Source organism: Polypterus senegalus, chromosome 11 (assembly GCF_016835505.1).
Source record: "Polypterus senegalus isolate Bchr_013 chromosome 11, ASM1683550v1, whole genome shotgun sequence".
NCBI lineage: Eukaryota > Metazoa > Chordata > Cladistia > Polypteriformes > Polypteridae > Polypterus > Polypterus senegalus.
In genome coordinates this window covers 74,497,931-74,515,288 of record NC_053164.1, presented here as the reverse complement: position 1 = coordinate 74,515,288, position 17,358 = coordinate 74,497,931, and the positions used below count along the sequence as shown (strand labels likewise).

Sequence of the window (17,358 nt, the reverse complement as noted above, 5' to 3'; positions counted from 1 at the left end):
TGTAATCAAGGTATGCTATACTGAAGTACTGAATCTTTAACCTGGATTTAAATGCTGAGATGGAAGTGGCATCTCTTACACATTACAAATCTTTTCAGAGCTTTGAGGCCCTGTAGCTAAAAGCTTCTTATGAGATTGCAATGTGTGCTGTGGTATTTACTTTTAAATGCAGTTAAGTAAGTGGAGGCAAAGCCATTTAAAGCTTTATATGAAGAAAGATTTTTGACAAGAGTTCTATAGCACTGTGAATTGTTTCTTGATACTGGGATGTTGATTTGAAATCATTGTCAGCTGACAAATTTTTATACTGCTTCCTGCTTTACAAAGAAAATAGATGGCTCCAATAAGCACTTGTTTCAAATTCATGATATCAACTTTAGTAGCATACAAAATTGGATTAAGTGTTGAAATATATGTAAGTAATAATTAATGTCTTTTTTTTTGCAGTGAACTGATAAAGATTAATAACAAACACATAACGGAGTCTGTCAGTTTCTTACGTTGTGTAAGTTACATTATATCTTTTCTCTTCTGTTTTATTTTATGCAGCACTAGAATTTGTATGGTGTATTAAACTGATAAATAAATTGATGAGCACTTTATGTATTACTTTTTGCAGCTTGATGAAGCACAAAAAAAGCGACAGGAAAAGCTGGTTCATCAGCATCAGGGAATTTTGCAGCAAATTTTAGAGGATTATCCACAGGTAAGAAGTTAAACTTGAACTGAGTTCATCTATTAATTGTGATTCCCGGTGCCAAAGAGAAACAAGGTAAATGCATACCTCAAGTAACCTTTGTTTATGTAAGAGTAGATTAAGTGTTAAGTTTCATTATAATATGTCCTCATTTGTGTGGTTATTCTCTCTATTGAATTCTTTACTGGATGGTTAGTAGTTCCCTCTCCATTTCTCAATGACCTCTTCAATCTGTATCTTTAGTTTTGTTCATTCATTCAGTCAGGTCATTTTTATGTTAGGAAAGCTACAATTTGTTTTTGTTTTTTTTTTAATAATATTCTAAGATAATAAGAAAGGATGAACATTTGACATATGTAGCATGATTTTATTAAAAAAACATCTAAAAGCCACATCAAAATTCTTGTCTGACTTCAGCTGGTAGAACAGTTTATGCTATATATACAATTTTTACATAGAATATTACATAAATTCACAAAATAACAATTTGTGAAATTCCACTACATGTGGAATGTTTTCAAGAATGGCAACAAAAACAGATGGTGGGTGCCATGATCCCCAATTTGGGGACCAGACTAAAATTTTAAACTTTGGAAAAAATGCTGGTGCTTAGTTGAAAGTAGATGGATAGAAATAAATAAAAAATATATTCAGAAAAAAAATTGGCAGTTAGTGATTCTCAAATTCTCAAACCTGCTTTGGTTAGGGAACTGCAATTTCTCTGACCGCAAGGTCCTAGAACAGATAGTACTGTATACACAACAAAAAAGGTCACTGGCGCCTCTTCACACTCCATTAAAGACATCTTTATAAAGCCTTGCATCCATAAAGCCTCCCAGTCTCTGTCACACTTAATCTGGTATTTTAGGATCCAGACAAGTTCTGCTAGCTTCCTGAAAAGCTTCTACCCCTCGGCTGTCTGGACTCTTTGTTGCCCCCCTCTCCTCAGATCTGCTTCTAGTAGTTTATTTATATGCAGTAAATTTGTTACTACTTTTGTTTATCTATTTATCTGCCTATCTCTCTATCTGTCTATCTCAGTGTATTACTATCTATTCATTACCTGTTTTTTTTTTTGGTTTTTTTTTTTACTCATTTATTATCTGTTTTAGCATAGTATAGTTCCTTACTTGTCTTGCACTTGTCCTGTGTTTATATGTATGGATGGTATGCTGGTGTGACAGTAAAGCCACTTGACTCGAAAAATACAGAGTGTAAAATACACTCTGAGGTTTTGAGACCCTGAAACTCCCCCAGGTACGCGGTGTGCCAAAACTATATCAAAGCAGGCAAGGATTGCTTGTTAGTCACTGAGGCAACTGCAGATTTGCAGCCTCACCACACAATGTGCCAGTCAGCTGATGGTTGATGCAGGGAATAGTCTAACCCGCTAACATGGCACCATTACTGCTTATTTGCTATGTCTGTGTGTATTAAAGTGGTAGCTCCTGTTTGACTAAAGACCCTGAGGGTGCCCATTTTAAAAAATAATAAAGTTGGTTTTCCTGAAGCCTTTGGACTCCACGTTTTCTCTTAGGGGCAACACAGTGACTCACATGTCACAACACGTACACAAAAATAAAGATTCTTTAGCCAGGGTTCAGCAGCTTGATAACCTGATTGAAGAATCTGTCCCAGAACGTACTGGTGCAGAACCTAATACCTGCAGTACTGTTGGACTGGTTAGATTAGATTAGATTATTTATTTATAAAAGCACATTTAAAACAACAGAGGTTGCGCCATGGAGATAGCAGGTGACATCATCCATGCCGTTGTAGCTAAACTACAAACACAGCACCCCGAGGCACTTATGCTAATCTCTATAACCATGTGATGCTAGGCAAAACATGACCTGCCTTCTCCCAGTATGTGAATTGTAACACCTGGGGAAATTGGACTATTGACCTACTGTATGCAAACATTAAGGACGAATACAACATCACCCCACTGCCTGCGCTTGGGAAAGCAGATCATAACCTGGTTCTGCTTCAGCCTCACTACAAACCAAGAGTGAGGGAGCTACCTACAACCACTCGCTCATTCAGGAAGTGGTCCCCTGTGGCAGAGCAGGCTCTGAGAGACTGCTTTGGAACTATGGACTGGGATATCCTGCAGGGATCACATAATGAGAACATTGAAGAGGTTCTTGACTGCACTACTGACTACATCAACTTCTGTATGGACATTGCAGTTACAGTAAGAATAGTATGCTGTTATGATAACAACAAGCCATGGATTACAAGTGACATCAAGGGCCTTAAAAAAGGTTTTTTAAAAGCGGTGATCAGCATGAGCTCAAGCGCGGTCAGAAGGAACTCGGAGTCCAGCTCAGGGCGGCGAAGGAGCAGTACAGAAGAAAGCTGGAGCAGAAGTTGTAGAATTAAAGCATGAAGGAAGCATGGGATGGGATGAAGATCATCACTGGCTGCAGCTCGAAGCGGGGTGCCACCATCGAGAAAGATGTGGAGAAAGCTAACCTGACAAACAACTTCTTTAACAGGTTTGACCACCCTAACCCACTCTCACCTCAGAGTACTGCACCATCCACCCATCCTTCTGCTGATACCAGCATAGGAGAGAGTTTCCCCCCACCCACAATTGCAGCAGCACAGGTAAGCAGAGAGCTGAGGAGACTTCGTGCCAGCAAAGCAGTGGGTCCAGATGGAGTATCACCACGACTGCTGAAGGCCTGTGCATTGGAGCTGGAGAGTCCTCTACAGCGTATCTTCAACCTGAGCCTGGAACAAGGGAGAGTCCTGAGGCTTTGGAAAACATCTTGCATCACCCCAGTCCCAAAGGTATCATGTCCTGATGAGCTGAATGACTTCAGGCCCGTCGTCCTGACGTCACATGTGATGAAGACCATGGCGCGGCTGCTGCTTCACCACCTGAGGCCACAGGTCCACCACACCCTCAACACTCTGCAGTTCGCAGATCAGGAGAAGGTGGGAGCGGAAGATGCCATCATCTATATGCTACACTGATCCCTCTCCAACTCGGACAGAGGCAGTGGTACAGTAATATTATGTTTCTGGACTTCTCTATCGCCTTCAACACCATCCAACCTCTGCCCCTCAGGGACAAGCTGACAAAGATTGGAGTAGAGTCATACCTGGAGGCATGGATTGTGGACTAGCTTACAGACAGACCTCAGTATGTGCATCTCGGGAACTGCAGGTCTGACATTGTGGTCAGCAGCACAGGAGCGCCGCAGGGGACTGTACTTTCTCCGGTCCTGTTCAGCCTATATACATCTGACTTCCAATACAATACAGTCCTGCCACTTGCAAAAGTTCGCTGACAACACTGCTATCTTGGGCTGCAGGAGGTTGAGTATACTAACCTAATCAAGGACTTTGTTAAATGGTGCAACTCAAGCTACCTACAACTGAACACCAACAAAACCAAGGAGCTGGTGGTGGATTTTAGGAGGCCCAGGCCCCTCATGGACCCCGTGATCATCAGAGGTGACTGTGTGCAGAGGTTGCAGACCTATAAATACCTGGGAGTGTAGCTGGATGATAAATTGGACTGGACTGTCAATACTGATGCTCTGTGCAAGAAGGCACAGAGCTGACTATACTTACTTAGAAGGCTGGCATCCTTCATGATCTGCAATAAGATGCTGCACATGTTCTATCAGACGGTTGTAGCAAGTGCCTTTTTCTACATGCTGGGGAGGCAGCATAAAGAAGAGGGACGCCTCACGCCTGGACAAACTGGTGAGGAAGGCAGGCTCTATCGTAGGCACGGAGCTGGACAGTTTGACGTCTGTGGCAGAGTGACAGGCACTGAGCAGGCTCCTGTCAATCATGGACAATCCACTGAACAGTATCATCTCCGGACAGAGGAGCAGCTTCAGCAACAGACTGCTGTCAATATCCTGCTCCACTGACAGACTGAGGAGATCGTTCCTCCCCCACACTATGCAACACTTCAATTCGACCCCCCCGGGGGTAAACGTTAACATTATACAAAGTTACGGTCTATTATACCTGCATTTTCATCACTCTTTAATTTTTTTTATCAGTATGCTGCTGCTGGAGTATGTGAATTTCCCCTTGGGGATTAATAAAGTATCTATCTACCTATCTATCAAAGTGCTATACAAAAAAGCATTAAAATAAACACAATACAAACAATCGAATGCAAAAGCAGATTAATAAAACAACCAATTGTAACATCCACCACAATCCCATCATACAGAATGAAAGACAGAAGAAAACAAGTAGGTCTTAAGCCGAGTTTTAAAAACCTCGATCGAGGATGAAGACCTGATGTGCAGAGGCAAGTCATTCCAAAGCCTAGGAGCAACAACTGAAAAAGCTCCGTCTTCCCTACACCAGCTGAGATCTTGCGGCAGCATTAGGAAAAGTAAAAAGGATACAGTTTTGCCAATTTTAGCAGCCAAGCAACTCTGTTTTTCTTTGGAGGTTTCGTTTTCCTGACATAATGGCCTCGCTTGTGTTATTAGCAGCTAAGCGAGTTTTTTGTTTCCTCGGAGGCGGAGCCCTCACCCTGACCTCACATCTCACTTCCAGGCAGGACAGACACACTTCCTCGCATAGACGTTTATATACAAGATAGGTAATTCTGACTGACATCTTTTGCTATTTCATTTTGCCGGAAAAATGTATGTCCTGCACACTGGAAGACACAAGAAATTAAACCTTTTTAAGCAAATACAAGTAAATATTGTAAAGAGGTTCTAAAAAATAGTGTTAATAATCAAACAATAATTACTGAGACAGATTTAAAGCAATAAAGATAAATACACAGAAACAAAGAAGAACCCCTTCTTTCACACCATACAGCATGTGGGTAACCCAGCATGTTTCTCTTGGCCACATGCAATAGTTTATTTAATTTAGCTAAAGTTATGTACTCCCGTTATCCCTGCAAACCAATACCATAGATGATCTGGGTTATTATGTAGGCTGTATCACCTTGCTTACAATTCACTGAAAGGGAAATGTCCAAAAGCATTAATGATTTATGACTGATATATTTTAGATTCTATCAGGGTTAGAGGTGTGTCTGTCACATTTGTATTAACATACCAAATTTTCCCCTTAGGCAAATATCTATAAATTTTTAGGAAGAGCCTCCTTAGCCTTAAATCAGCAATTGGCTAAAAGGACACAGATGCATATCTGCAGCTTGTAAAGAGCAATAACAACATTGTGTGTTTCTATTGTGTTGCATGTTTTACCAGAGTGAAAATGAAAATAAGCTTTATTTGCTTTATGAAAGAATATGTATATGTGTGTATCCTGTGCAACCTCTGCAGGATTGTCTTAACTAGAATTTTGCATGTGCTCCTCCAAAGCATTGCAGTTGGATATATTTATGTGTCATAGATTATTTGAATTTTGCACTTTAACAAAACTTTTAACATCCATCCATTCATTATCCAACCTGCTGAATCCAAACACAGGGTCACGGGGGTCTGCTGGAGTCAATCCCAGCCAACACAGAGCGCAAGGCAGGAACCAATCCCAGGCAGGGCGCCAACCCACCGCAGACTTTTAACATCATAATTTTAATTTTTAATCTTTTAAATATTAATATATAAACTGAAAAACATATAATGTCAGTTGTATTTTTTTTTTTTTTATTATAAAAATGCAGCTTGCTATGCATGTGCTTTTTAAGCAGTCTAAGTGTGAAAAAACATGGGTGAATTCAAAAGTTGAAGTGCAGTATTAAATTAAAAACTGGACTTATTGTTAGTGCTAAAATTTTGAATGAAACATCTGCTAAAGGTTTTTCAATGTTTCATGTTGTTTGCTGTGCCAGCATACCCTTCACTGCAAGTTTAGTTCTACTCACTTTTTTTTGTCCCTCCATCTTCTTCCCAGCAACAAGACCGTTTAGAAAAAGAGTTGGAAGTGGAATACCAACAGCTTCCTGAGGAAATCAGAAAGTACTTGCAGGGAGAACTTGATTCGACACTTGGAAATCTGGAAAGTTGTAAAAATGGTCAAGACCACACTGACAGCCCAAGTTCTAATCATAGCACCCCACCCTTCACTACAACCAGTCGACAAAGGCTGTACAGGGGAAGTTTAGACATGAGCGGACAGAGTCCTGAACATAGTACAGCCTCCCTCATTGAATCATCTTCGCCAAGCACTCCTGGGATGTCTGAGGGAGAAATGTTGTAAGAACTTCAGCGAAGAAACTACTGTAGATCTCTGTGAGAGAACAAGGCTTTGTATATGGAATACACTGGTGCATAACAGGCAGCGTTTTGCTTTTTGTTTTATTTAATTTTTGTCATATAAGTTCATTTTTATTTTGTATATTTGAAAAAAACTAAATTGGAGCATACTGAAGCAGAGCTACTGTATTTAGATTCGGGTTTTGATGAATAGTTTTACTTGCGGCAAACGCTAGCTGTCTATTTGCCTTAGAATGCTAGATTAGTAGTTCTTTCAAATCAGTGCACTGGCATTCAAGCAGGATTTTTTCTTTGCTTTTTCCAATAGCATCAGTGATACAATAATGCACTTTTATTTTTGTTTCACTTTTGTAGCCTGATTGTAAGAAAAGTTCTCAAAAACAATAAATTAGCTTTTATCTCTCTAATCTACATTGCAGGATATTGAGCAGAGAAAATTAAGTTACGAACCAATAATGGTGGTTTCAAAGTAGACATGTATAATTTCCCCTTTACAAATTTTAACTTGGCTGAATATGTGACTAGAATAAATAAAGATTCAATTTTGAGGATATGGTCAGTGCCATAAAATCATCCTATTAATGACATTCTTTAATGTCATTATCCAGCTTACAGTTTTAGAGCTATACCCATCAGTGTTAGCCATCATTTGTGTCAAACATAGTTTACAAAAATGTTATCTTAAACTGAAATGCTGTATACTTCATTGTGCCAAGAATTCTATCAGCAAACTTTAGGTTAGTTTGATTTGGAAAGAAATATTTGGCTCAGGAGATTGACTTTATGTTGGAATCATATCACATTACTTTGGCCAGATGTCATTTTTTTTAACCTTTATTGGTCAGCTAGACCTTGATTTTAAAAGATGTCTGAAAAACATTTTCCAATAGCTCGGAGGTACTAAAAAACTTTTTACATATTTAATAACAGATAGATTAAAGGGATATCTTCATGTACTACTTTGCTAAACAATGAGATTTTATTACTTTTTTCAAAAAATAAATTATTTTTAAATACATTTAATAGTTTATTTTAATACATTATGGTCTCACTGGTGAAAATGGTCACATTTTAACACCGCTCATGGCATTTAAATTCATAAAGTACAATCAGTTTTTATTCTGCCCTCCTGGCTAATTTGTACGTCCTTTATATTTTTATCATCTCAGTCCGCTTGTACTTGCTGTCCTATGGGTGGTATGTGCAGAAGGCACATTTTATAGACAGTCTGTATTTTATGTGTAGCATATTTCCTTCCACAGTTACAATGTTTCTTTAGATGCTTACTAGCATTCACAATTGTTTGTTGTCTCTTTGTTAGCTTCCTTTGTCAATGCCAAAATTGTGCAACATCATTTTTTAAGAAGATCACATTTTGACAAAAGGCTTCAAATGCTGTATAAAACATAAAAAGTTAGCATAAATCTTTCAAGTGAAGAAATGTGATGGGGACTTCTATACAGCAGCTGGCTTCTTTGGTGTTAGACAGTATCTTGTGTCACTAACCCCCTATGTGCTACTTACAGTCTTATCTTATAGTCCAATATGGCTTTGTGTAAACCCACAGGAAATACTTTGTAAACTTGGAATTCTGTAGTTTTAAATACAGTAGCGCTGTTTCAAATTGCAATATTACTGTATATGTGAGATGCTGCTAATTAGACAATTATGGGATTCTGATCTTCTTGTTAAAATATAGTGCCTTTTATAAAGTGCTATAGCAAGTATTAAATTATTTCATTAACCTACCTGTCTTTCAGACTTGAAGTTTACATTTGCTGTGAATTCTCAAGTCCAAAGCAGGTGTTCTCACTTTTAAATAGTTTAAATCCGAGGTCTCATCTGTTTACTTTTTCAGTGGACTCAGTATATTTAGACCAGGCTTGCTTTTCAGGATCTGCACTCACAGAGGAATAGCAGTCTATATGCATGATGTGTACAAAATCTAGTGCTTTTGGTTTATGAATGTAAGGCTAGAAACTTCAAAGACTTTTGTAGCCATACTTTTTACTTGTAAATGAATTTCTTATCAGATGTAGTATTTTTATAATCCTGTTAAAGATAGACATATTGTGAGCTGATTGTGCAAACTTTTTTTCCATCAAAGGCACAGCTATATTTACATTTATTGATTAGCTGCAAAGAATGTTGCAGCCTGGCACAAAGTTGAAGGCCATCTCACCACTGTAATTTTCACAAAATTTTCCTTAAGTCGATTCATGGCTTCTGTCTACAAACTAGTCATATGCAGTGCTGCACTCCATCCATTCAATTTATGGCTAACAAAAAGACAGAAAAACTGTGCAGTTAGAACCATTTCCAAAAGATGAAAAATAAAGTTGAAAAAAAAATAACCATCACTGAAGGGGACAGATGAAGAAATTAATTGCAATTACATCAAAGCTGAGCCTTTAGCATGCAAAAAAAAAGCTTCTAGGTAGGCACAGTTTGGTTTTCAGTTTATGATGTGAAGCTCACTTTTAATTAGCACTGATGTAATCTGATCACTAAAAACTGCATTTGTTTCTTGTCAAGTTCTATCAGATTAGTTCTACCAAAGCAGACTAGAGAGCTACCATAACTCAGAGTCTGTGATCTTCATAGGCAAAAGTAGCTGTATCATCCACTGAGACATTAAGTGACAAATTAACCATGAGGGCTTTCTGATGAGGAATTGCACCAGTACTTGCTAGATTGTGCGACTACCCTTTTAATGTAATCATTTTGGAAGCTACTCAGAACACTATCCAGTTATGCTGTGGAGAAAGTGTGATTGAGATTCCTTCTGCTGTATTGGCTGGTGAATCTAAAATAGGTATTAAAAAGAAGTAAATAAATAGTTGTAATTTACAGCTTTAAATCACAGATCACCTGTTTAGTTTGCACATACTGTTTTAATGTTTTTAGTTTAACTTATTAGGGTTTTTTTGGTGGTGAGTTTAAGCTTAAAAAGAATACACCCAGAAAAAGTTTATACTGATGCAAACAACAACATAGGAATCTGAATTTTGTTTCATTGCTAAATGTCACAAATGGATGCTGATAGATCTGACCTCTTTGCATTATTTAGCCCCTTTATAATTTCTTATATAAAAAAAACATCAGCCAATATTGAGAGTAAACAAATAATACAAAATTACATCAAATGCATTCAAGTTTATTTAGGTGCTAGGCATAGACTTTTTTGTCAGAGTTTAAATACGTGCTTAGGATAAAAGTGAAAAATGAGCTCAGACTTTTACAACAGAATGCCCTAGGATACCACTGAATGGAAGAATTGTCCACACTTTTAAAGTACATATTTGGCTACTTGGAAATAGAATTAAAGGTTATCTTCATTTATAAAAGTAAAATAAATTCATTTTCTTATTTCTTTTAATATAGTAAGTTACTTTCTCCTGGATATAGTTGAAGTTAACAGATATAGTTTGCTTTACTTTATTTGTCTTTCAGTGTATGTTCAAATTGGACTGGAATAAAGATGATGATTCTGCTGGTCAGATAGTCAAATCTTGATAGCAGGCTTGGCATTTATTTAGTATTCTACAATTTTACTACCCTGTTTCAATTAAGACCTTTGTAACCTTGTCAGTGGCCAGTGTCTAGAAAGTTTACTTTTATTTTTGCCACCCTATATAGCAAAAGAGACTGTAATTGCCACAAGAAAAAAACTCTGAAAATGGTTCAGGGAATTGCCATCTTTTGTGCACTAGACCTTTTTAAATTTATTTGGGAAAATATGGCTTTCCTGTTTGTCATGCCAACTGCAGCAAAGTAACTCCCAAACATTCATATCAGGTTAAAAATTTAATCTGTTCTGCCAGTAGCTTTCTGCAAGTATCTTTTAAAAAGTTGTGACATTTTAGAAGGTAGTGAATCTCTATTGAAGTGAACAGTCTGAATTTAAGCAGGTACGCTTTATAACCTGCAAAACTCAGGGCAGTTGTGTTGAAGTGTTCTTGGTTTATTATTCAGCTCTAACACCACTTGCTACATTAAACCTCCATGCATTTTCTAGAATTGCAAGTAAAATGGTGATAATGGCAACAGATTGGATACTGTTCATTTAAAATTGGAAATTGATAAAAGGCACTGCTAATTTTTAGCGTTATTGAAAGTTTTTATCCTTTGGTTTGTTATTTTGATTTTTATTTTACTTTTTCCCTTTTTTAGCTAGGGTCAAAACGTGAACTTATCCTTCTGTCAATGTACAGTAGTTGGTTTTGTTTTAACATAAAGCGTCAGCTGTAGTGAAAAGCAAATCCACTCAATTGTTATCCCTTAATTCCTGTATTACTTTTTCTCAATGCTTTGTCCACATAGTACATCGATGAAAAAATGTAGTTACATGAAGCCTCTATCTTTGTCATTTTTTATCTATCTTCATTTCTTTGTGTAAACCTGTATTCTGAAAGGTTTTCATGGAGTTTTTTAAGGGTTGATGTGCCTCTGAAAAGGGAAACTGTTTATAAGATGTATGTAATCTTGCTGAATACTGTACTTGATGTAAATGTAATAAAAATGGATTTTGGGATACAAAACATTTTTTTTTAGATCTGTCACACTCAGGCTGCTATTGTTGTTCTTCCTTTTACACTTAAGTCATTGTTGTAAATTTTTTCAGAGGAAGCTCACATGTTTTTGATGCATTTACTAAATGACCAGTTAATGTTTTGTTCACATTAACACTGGTTGCAAGGAATTTGAAATATACTTTGCAAACATACACCATGAGGAAAACTGTAATCATCATTCCCTAACAGCCCAAAAGTTCCTTATGTAATAAAACCATTCACAGATATATTCATTTAAATATTGTATAAGCTATAGTGCCTTCAGAAAGTATTCAGGCCTCTTCACTTTTTTCACATTTTGTTATGTTGCAGCTTTTGCTAAAATCATTTAAATGACCTTTTTCTCACCTTAACAGCAGCACTGGGTTTAAGGGAAGAAGCAAAAGTGGTAGATCGTGCGGTGACCCTTTGCAGGGCTTAATCACACAGCCAATCAGAACAAACTGTGCTACATACAATCCAATAACAGAAAACTATAAATTATGTATGTTTCCTTTAAGTCCAGTTATTTGCAAAAAGATATTTTAAACAGTGTGATCTGGTTGCATGGCAGCCAGTGTTCTTAAATCGAGTTGAGGAATATAAAAGGGTAATGTTATTTACTTCACGGCACATGAAGGACTAAATGGTTTTTCTTAATTAAGAAATATTAATGACACATTTTCAGTTTTCACTGTTAAAACAGGTAATCATACGCAGTTAAACACACCCACTAGCACCAATCAATCCACAAATGCATGGGAAGAACATGCAAACCCTATGCAGACTTTGACACTGTGAGGCAGGAATGACAGCTCTGTCTCTGCATTACCACTTGGTCAGTGTTGAAACATCTGTAACAAACTTATTATGCTTTAACCTGGTTAAAACTAACTGTATATATTTAACATTTGTTTAGTTATTATCACTTGATTGCAAGCTACATGTGTGCTTAATTTCTCCATCAATATCTGTTGTTAAACAATCGAAGCATGTGCATACAGTACAGGCCAAAAGTTTGGACACACCTCCTCATTCAATGTGTTTTCTTTATTTTCATGACCATTTACAGTACATTGGTAGATTCTCACTGAAGGTATCAAAACTATGACTCCACTACATGTGGAGTTATGTACTTAAAAAAAAAAAGGTGAAATAACTGAAAACATGTTTTATATTCTAGTTTCTTCAAAATAGCCACCCTTTGCTCTGATTACTGCTTTGCACACTCTTGGCATTCTCTCGATGAGCTTCAACAGGTAGTCACCTGAAATGGTTTTCACTTCACATGTGTGCCTTATCAGGGTTATTTAGTGGAATTTCTTGCTTTATCAATGGGGTTGGGACCAGCAGTTGTGTTGTGCAGAAGTCAGGTTAGTTGGACGATCGTTTATTTTTCAACAGGACAATGACCCCAAACACACCTCCAGGCTGTGTAAGGGCTATTTGACCAAGAGGGAGAGTGATGGAGTGCTGTAAATGGTCATGAAAATAAAGAAAACACATTGAATGAGGAGGTGTGTCCAAACTTTTGGCCTGTACTGTACATGATGATAACTGCAGCAGTAGCCAACATTTTTGTGAAATAACACAATAATTATTTTTTTCTTAAAGATGGGAATTAATTTCCATAGGACTCTGTATTATTTTATGTTTAAATAAATGAAAAGAAATGATCCCAAAAAAAGATAAAGTTAATGGGAAAGCCTATCAAAATAACTTATGAATTTATTAAAAATTGGGGTATCAACAGATGTAGCAGCAACTCTGATAAGAGTCAATGTTTTGATGTCTTACTTGGTATAATTTACATGGATTTGGTAGAAAACATCTTTTCATTTTTTTGTTTTTTTTTCACTTGTTTGTTAAACTGAACATGAATGTTCATGTTTTGAATCAGTAAGATACAGGATTTTTCCAATTGATATCATCTGGTATGAAACCCTGAAAAATAATAAGTAAACAGGTTAAAAAGTGAAACCACACCTTTCCTTTGCTCTAAACAAGGAGTGTTCCAGGCAGAAATTTGCCAATGATTAAAAAAAAAAAACAGTGCAGAGATGGTGACTTTGTCTCATATGTATACATACACATATCTGAATCCCATCACTAAAACAGTACTGACAGGACCGACTGGTCATATAAGTAACCATTCAGACTCCAGCTTCCACAATCCTTTTGGGTATCCAACTGAGCTTGCGCAAAAGGGGCATGTATCAGCGGACTTGCAACAGGTGGATTGAAATACCTGAAGCTCCATCCGACAGCCCCCGAAACTACCCGAGTATCAAATAGATCTTTGAGAGCTGGAGGTGACTCTACAACCCATACAAACCTTGTTGTGGGTACTGGAACTGCTTAAAAATGGTTCAAGAAATAGAGGCCCTAGCTAAATACTGATGGCAGCACTGGAAAAATATATATACTAGGTTAGTCTAGCACTCCTACCTAAAGTTGATTCAGCAGTACAGGTAAGTGTTTTGTATACTGGACATAATAACAGAAAATTTAGGAGAAGGAATCCCAGATATTCCTGAAAGGAACCAAGTATCTGTTGTTCAGACAGTAGATAAAGGTGTAATGATAGAACTCCCAATATTTGGGCTGCCTGATAAAGAAACAGTTACCCAGACAGAAGAGCTCAAATCGGGTAAGAAAGACCTAGAGCAGAATACAAAGGGCCAGTTTGTACAGTAAATGCCAGCATCCAGGTTGTTCAGCTTCCTAAAAAACAGTCCACTGTTACAAATGCAGTGAAAGGGGTTCAGGCACTGCAGGCTCCGTCTTTAATTCAAAGAGAGACCCAGTCTGCCTAAGCACCCCAAAGCAGAAAAGGAACCACGCAAGGAAGTCGAGTTCTCCTAACATTCACGTGCCAGACTTTACAGGGTCACAGGTTGCTATTAGTCTTGTCCCAACATATCTGGAAGGCACAAAAATGGAAGCAGAAGCCTGGGAGAAAAAGGAAAAGCCAGTGTTTCCTGTCTGTATTTGTGCTCGTGAGACACAACGTTCAGTGGGAGAGGTCCAGTGCTATGAGTGTCATAAGCTTGGGCATAGATGGAGGCACTGCCCTTATAAGACTTGTTGAAAAACTGGAGCAATTAACTATGGATAGGGTGTTACTCCTGCCGACTGTGGCTCTTCTGTTACAGGCTAACATCATGAACATTGTGACTCATTGTGGAGGAGTGAACCCCTCACGGGACTGGCCGCCTCTCACTACAAGGCACTGTGAAGGGATGAGCAATGTAATGTATGGTACACTTGGGCTGCCATCCCGGCCAAAACTGAACTGGGATCCTTACCTGGCCAGGAGCCCAGTACAATGGAAGGACTGGGAAGATGAGCACTGCTAAATATTTTGTCCCCCAATATCCAAGATGGCCGCCTCCTAGGGTTAGGATTCCACACAGACACCCACAGGGCATGCTGGGACCTTTATTTCCATGGGGCAACCCTGCTGGGTTCTGTGGTGCCCACCAGAGGGAGCTACCGGGATTCACACTCCCTACTTTCGGGGACTTCCATTTGACCTGAAAGTGTTTCCAGCAGGCTATGCCCAAGAACTGGAAGTACTCCCAGATCATAGGTAAAAGAAGTCGCTTGATCTCAGCTAGGCAAGTCATAGTCGGGACAGGAGTTGGACAACATCTGCCTATGAGGAGTCAAGGAAAAAGAAGAAAAAAAATTTGTTTTGCTTTGCCATATTAGGCGATACTGAAAGAAGAAGCCTCATAAGGTATTTTTTGTAAATAAAAACATTTTTTTGCACAAAGGACTGCCTTTGTGTGATTGTGACTGGGATTTGGGGGCTTGGTGGTGCTCCCTGGTGGTCATTGCATTTATATAATACTAGCAGAATACCCGCGCTTCGCAGCGGAGAAGTAGTGTGTTAAAGAAGGTACAAAAAAGAAAAGGAAAAATTTTAAAAATAATGTAACATGATTGTTAATGTAATTGTTTTGTCATTGATATAAGTGTTGTTCTCATATCTATCTCTATATATATATCTCTATCTATCTATCTATCTATATATATATATATATATATATATATATATATATATATATACCCGCTTGGCAGCGAGAAGTAGTGTGTTAAAGAAGGAAAGAGAAAGAAAAGGAAACATTTTGAAAATAACGTAACATGATTGTCAATGTAATTGTTTTGTCACTGTTATGAGTGTCGCTGTGATATATATACATATATATAGCAAAATACCCGCGCTTCGCAGCGATGTCTGTCATGTGTTAAAGAAGTTATGAAAAAGAAAACATTTTAAAAATAATGTAACATGATTGTCAAAGTAATTGTTTTGTGTATTTGGCGGCAGCGTCACAAAGTTTTTTTCATCTAGCTGCATCAGAAAATGTACCACGACGTCTGACACGCCTCCTTTTTACTGTTTTCTCACAGCTTGGATTGCTGCTGTCATATATGTGTGTCACACACACACACACACACACACACAAATATATATACACATATATATATATATACACATACATATCTTCATATCTACATATCTATATACATATCTACATATACACATATATATATATATATATATACATACCTATCTACATCATATATACACACACATACATACATACACACACACAAATTATATATATGTGTGTATGTATGTATGTATGTGTATGTGTGTGTGTATATATATATATATATATATATATATATATATATATACACACATACATATATATACACATACATATACTTGTGTGTATGTTTGTATGTGTCTATATGTGTGTGTATAGCTTTGGTCACTGAGTGCAAGGGAAAAATAATAAATTATAGTCTATAAGTTATTAAACAGTAAAACATTAACGTTTTAAGAAGTACAGGTACATTGAGCACTACTGGAGTGGTTGCGTAAACTACATTTTAAAGACTGTGTAACACAACACGTAAGTAACTAACAGCAGCTAAAATGTATATGGATCATCTCTCGGTAGTAGATCCCTTTTGAAAGCGCTACACGACGGCTGTGGTATAGAAATTACATTTTCTATTTGAACGCTCAAATTTGTGCCTCTGGTAATGTGCCTTACCGGCATTTAAAGAAAATTAGTTTTGTGTCCTCTGCAGTGTTAAGAGAGAAAGGCTTTGGTTTGGGATAAAAGGAAAAAGGTGTAAAGAAAGGAAAGTTGCCTTTTTCTTTTATATAGTATAGAGAGATGTGTTCGCTGACGTTATGATCGCCTTTTGGGGACAGTCGCGTTGGGTCTTGTGTAGACTGGTGAGACGCCCCGCCATTAATCGGCTGTGATGGCACTGTCAGTCCTCCACTCGTGTGCGTGTCTTCATAATCCGTGCTGAGGACCTCATAATCGTATCGTGCAAAAGAAAGTGTGAATCGCCTTAATATTATTTTGCCGTGGTGTAGAAAAGGGTCCCGTGTTTGCACTTGTCTGGGCTATAGCGCAGGGGAGGATGAAAAAATTAAAAGTGCTCACTTTGACTTAAGGCAGAAGCGCAGTCAGCGTCTCAAAGGCCGGCACAGCTATGCACGCGCTGGCTGCTCGACTTTTGTTGGGCAGGAGACCCCAGTTTTGCAGACACGTTCATGATATCAAAAGTCTCAGCTCTTTGAGGTCATTCATATATATATATATATATATATATATATAGCAAAATACCCGACTCATGAGGAGAAGTAGTGTGTTAAAGAAGTAATGAAAAAGAAAAGGAAACATTTTAATAATAACGTAACATGATTGACATTGTCATGAGTGTTGCTGTCATATATATGCCTGCCTAAATAAGTCACCCTCGCTTTGCTCTTACTTTATTTACCGTTCATTTAATCATGGCTAATGGCGGAAAAATTATAAAATGGAAGGAGGATGGCTTTACCAAAACAATTATTGATGGCTTAATCGATTATTCATAAAGCTTG

At 37.7% G+C, this 17,358-nt stretch overlaps 1 protein-coding gene across 3 annotated transcripts in view; it reads left to right on the top strand.

The window, feature by feature from the left end:
- The window catches only part of plcb3 (phospholipase C, beta 3 (phosphatidylinositol-specific)), a 258,088-nt gene extending 246,663 nt beyond the window's left edge, over positions 1–11,425 (top strand). For all 3 annotated transcript variants that reach the window (XM_039769058.1, XM_039769056.1, XM_039769057.1), the window contains 3 exons: positions 448–505; positions 620–706; positions 6,560–11,425. In XM_039769058.1, the coding sequence (XP_039624992.1) occupies positions 448–505; positions 620–706; positions 6,560–6,865 (451 nt within the window). In that variant the 3' untranslated portion in view covers positions 6,866–11,425. The remainder of the gene's footprint in view (positions 1–447; positions 506–619; positions 707–6,559) is intronic.
- Positions 11,426–17,358: the final 5,933 nt, after the last annotated feature.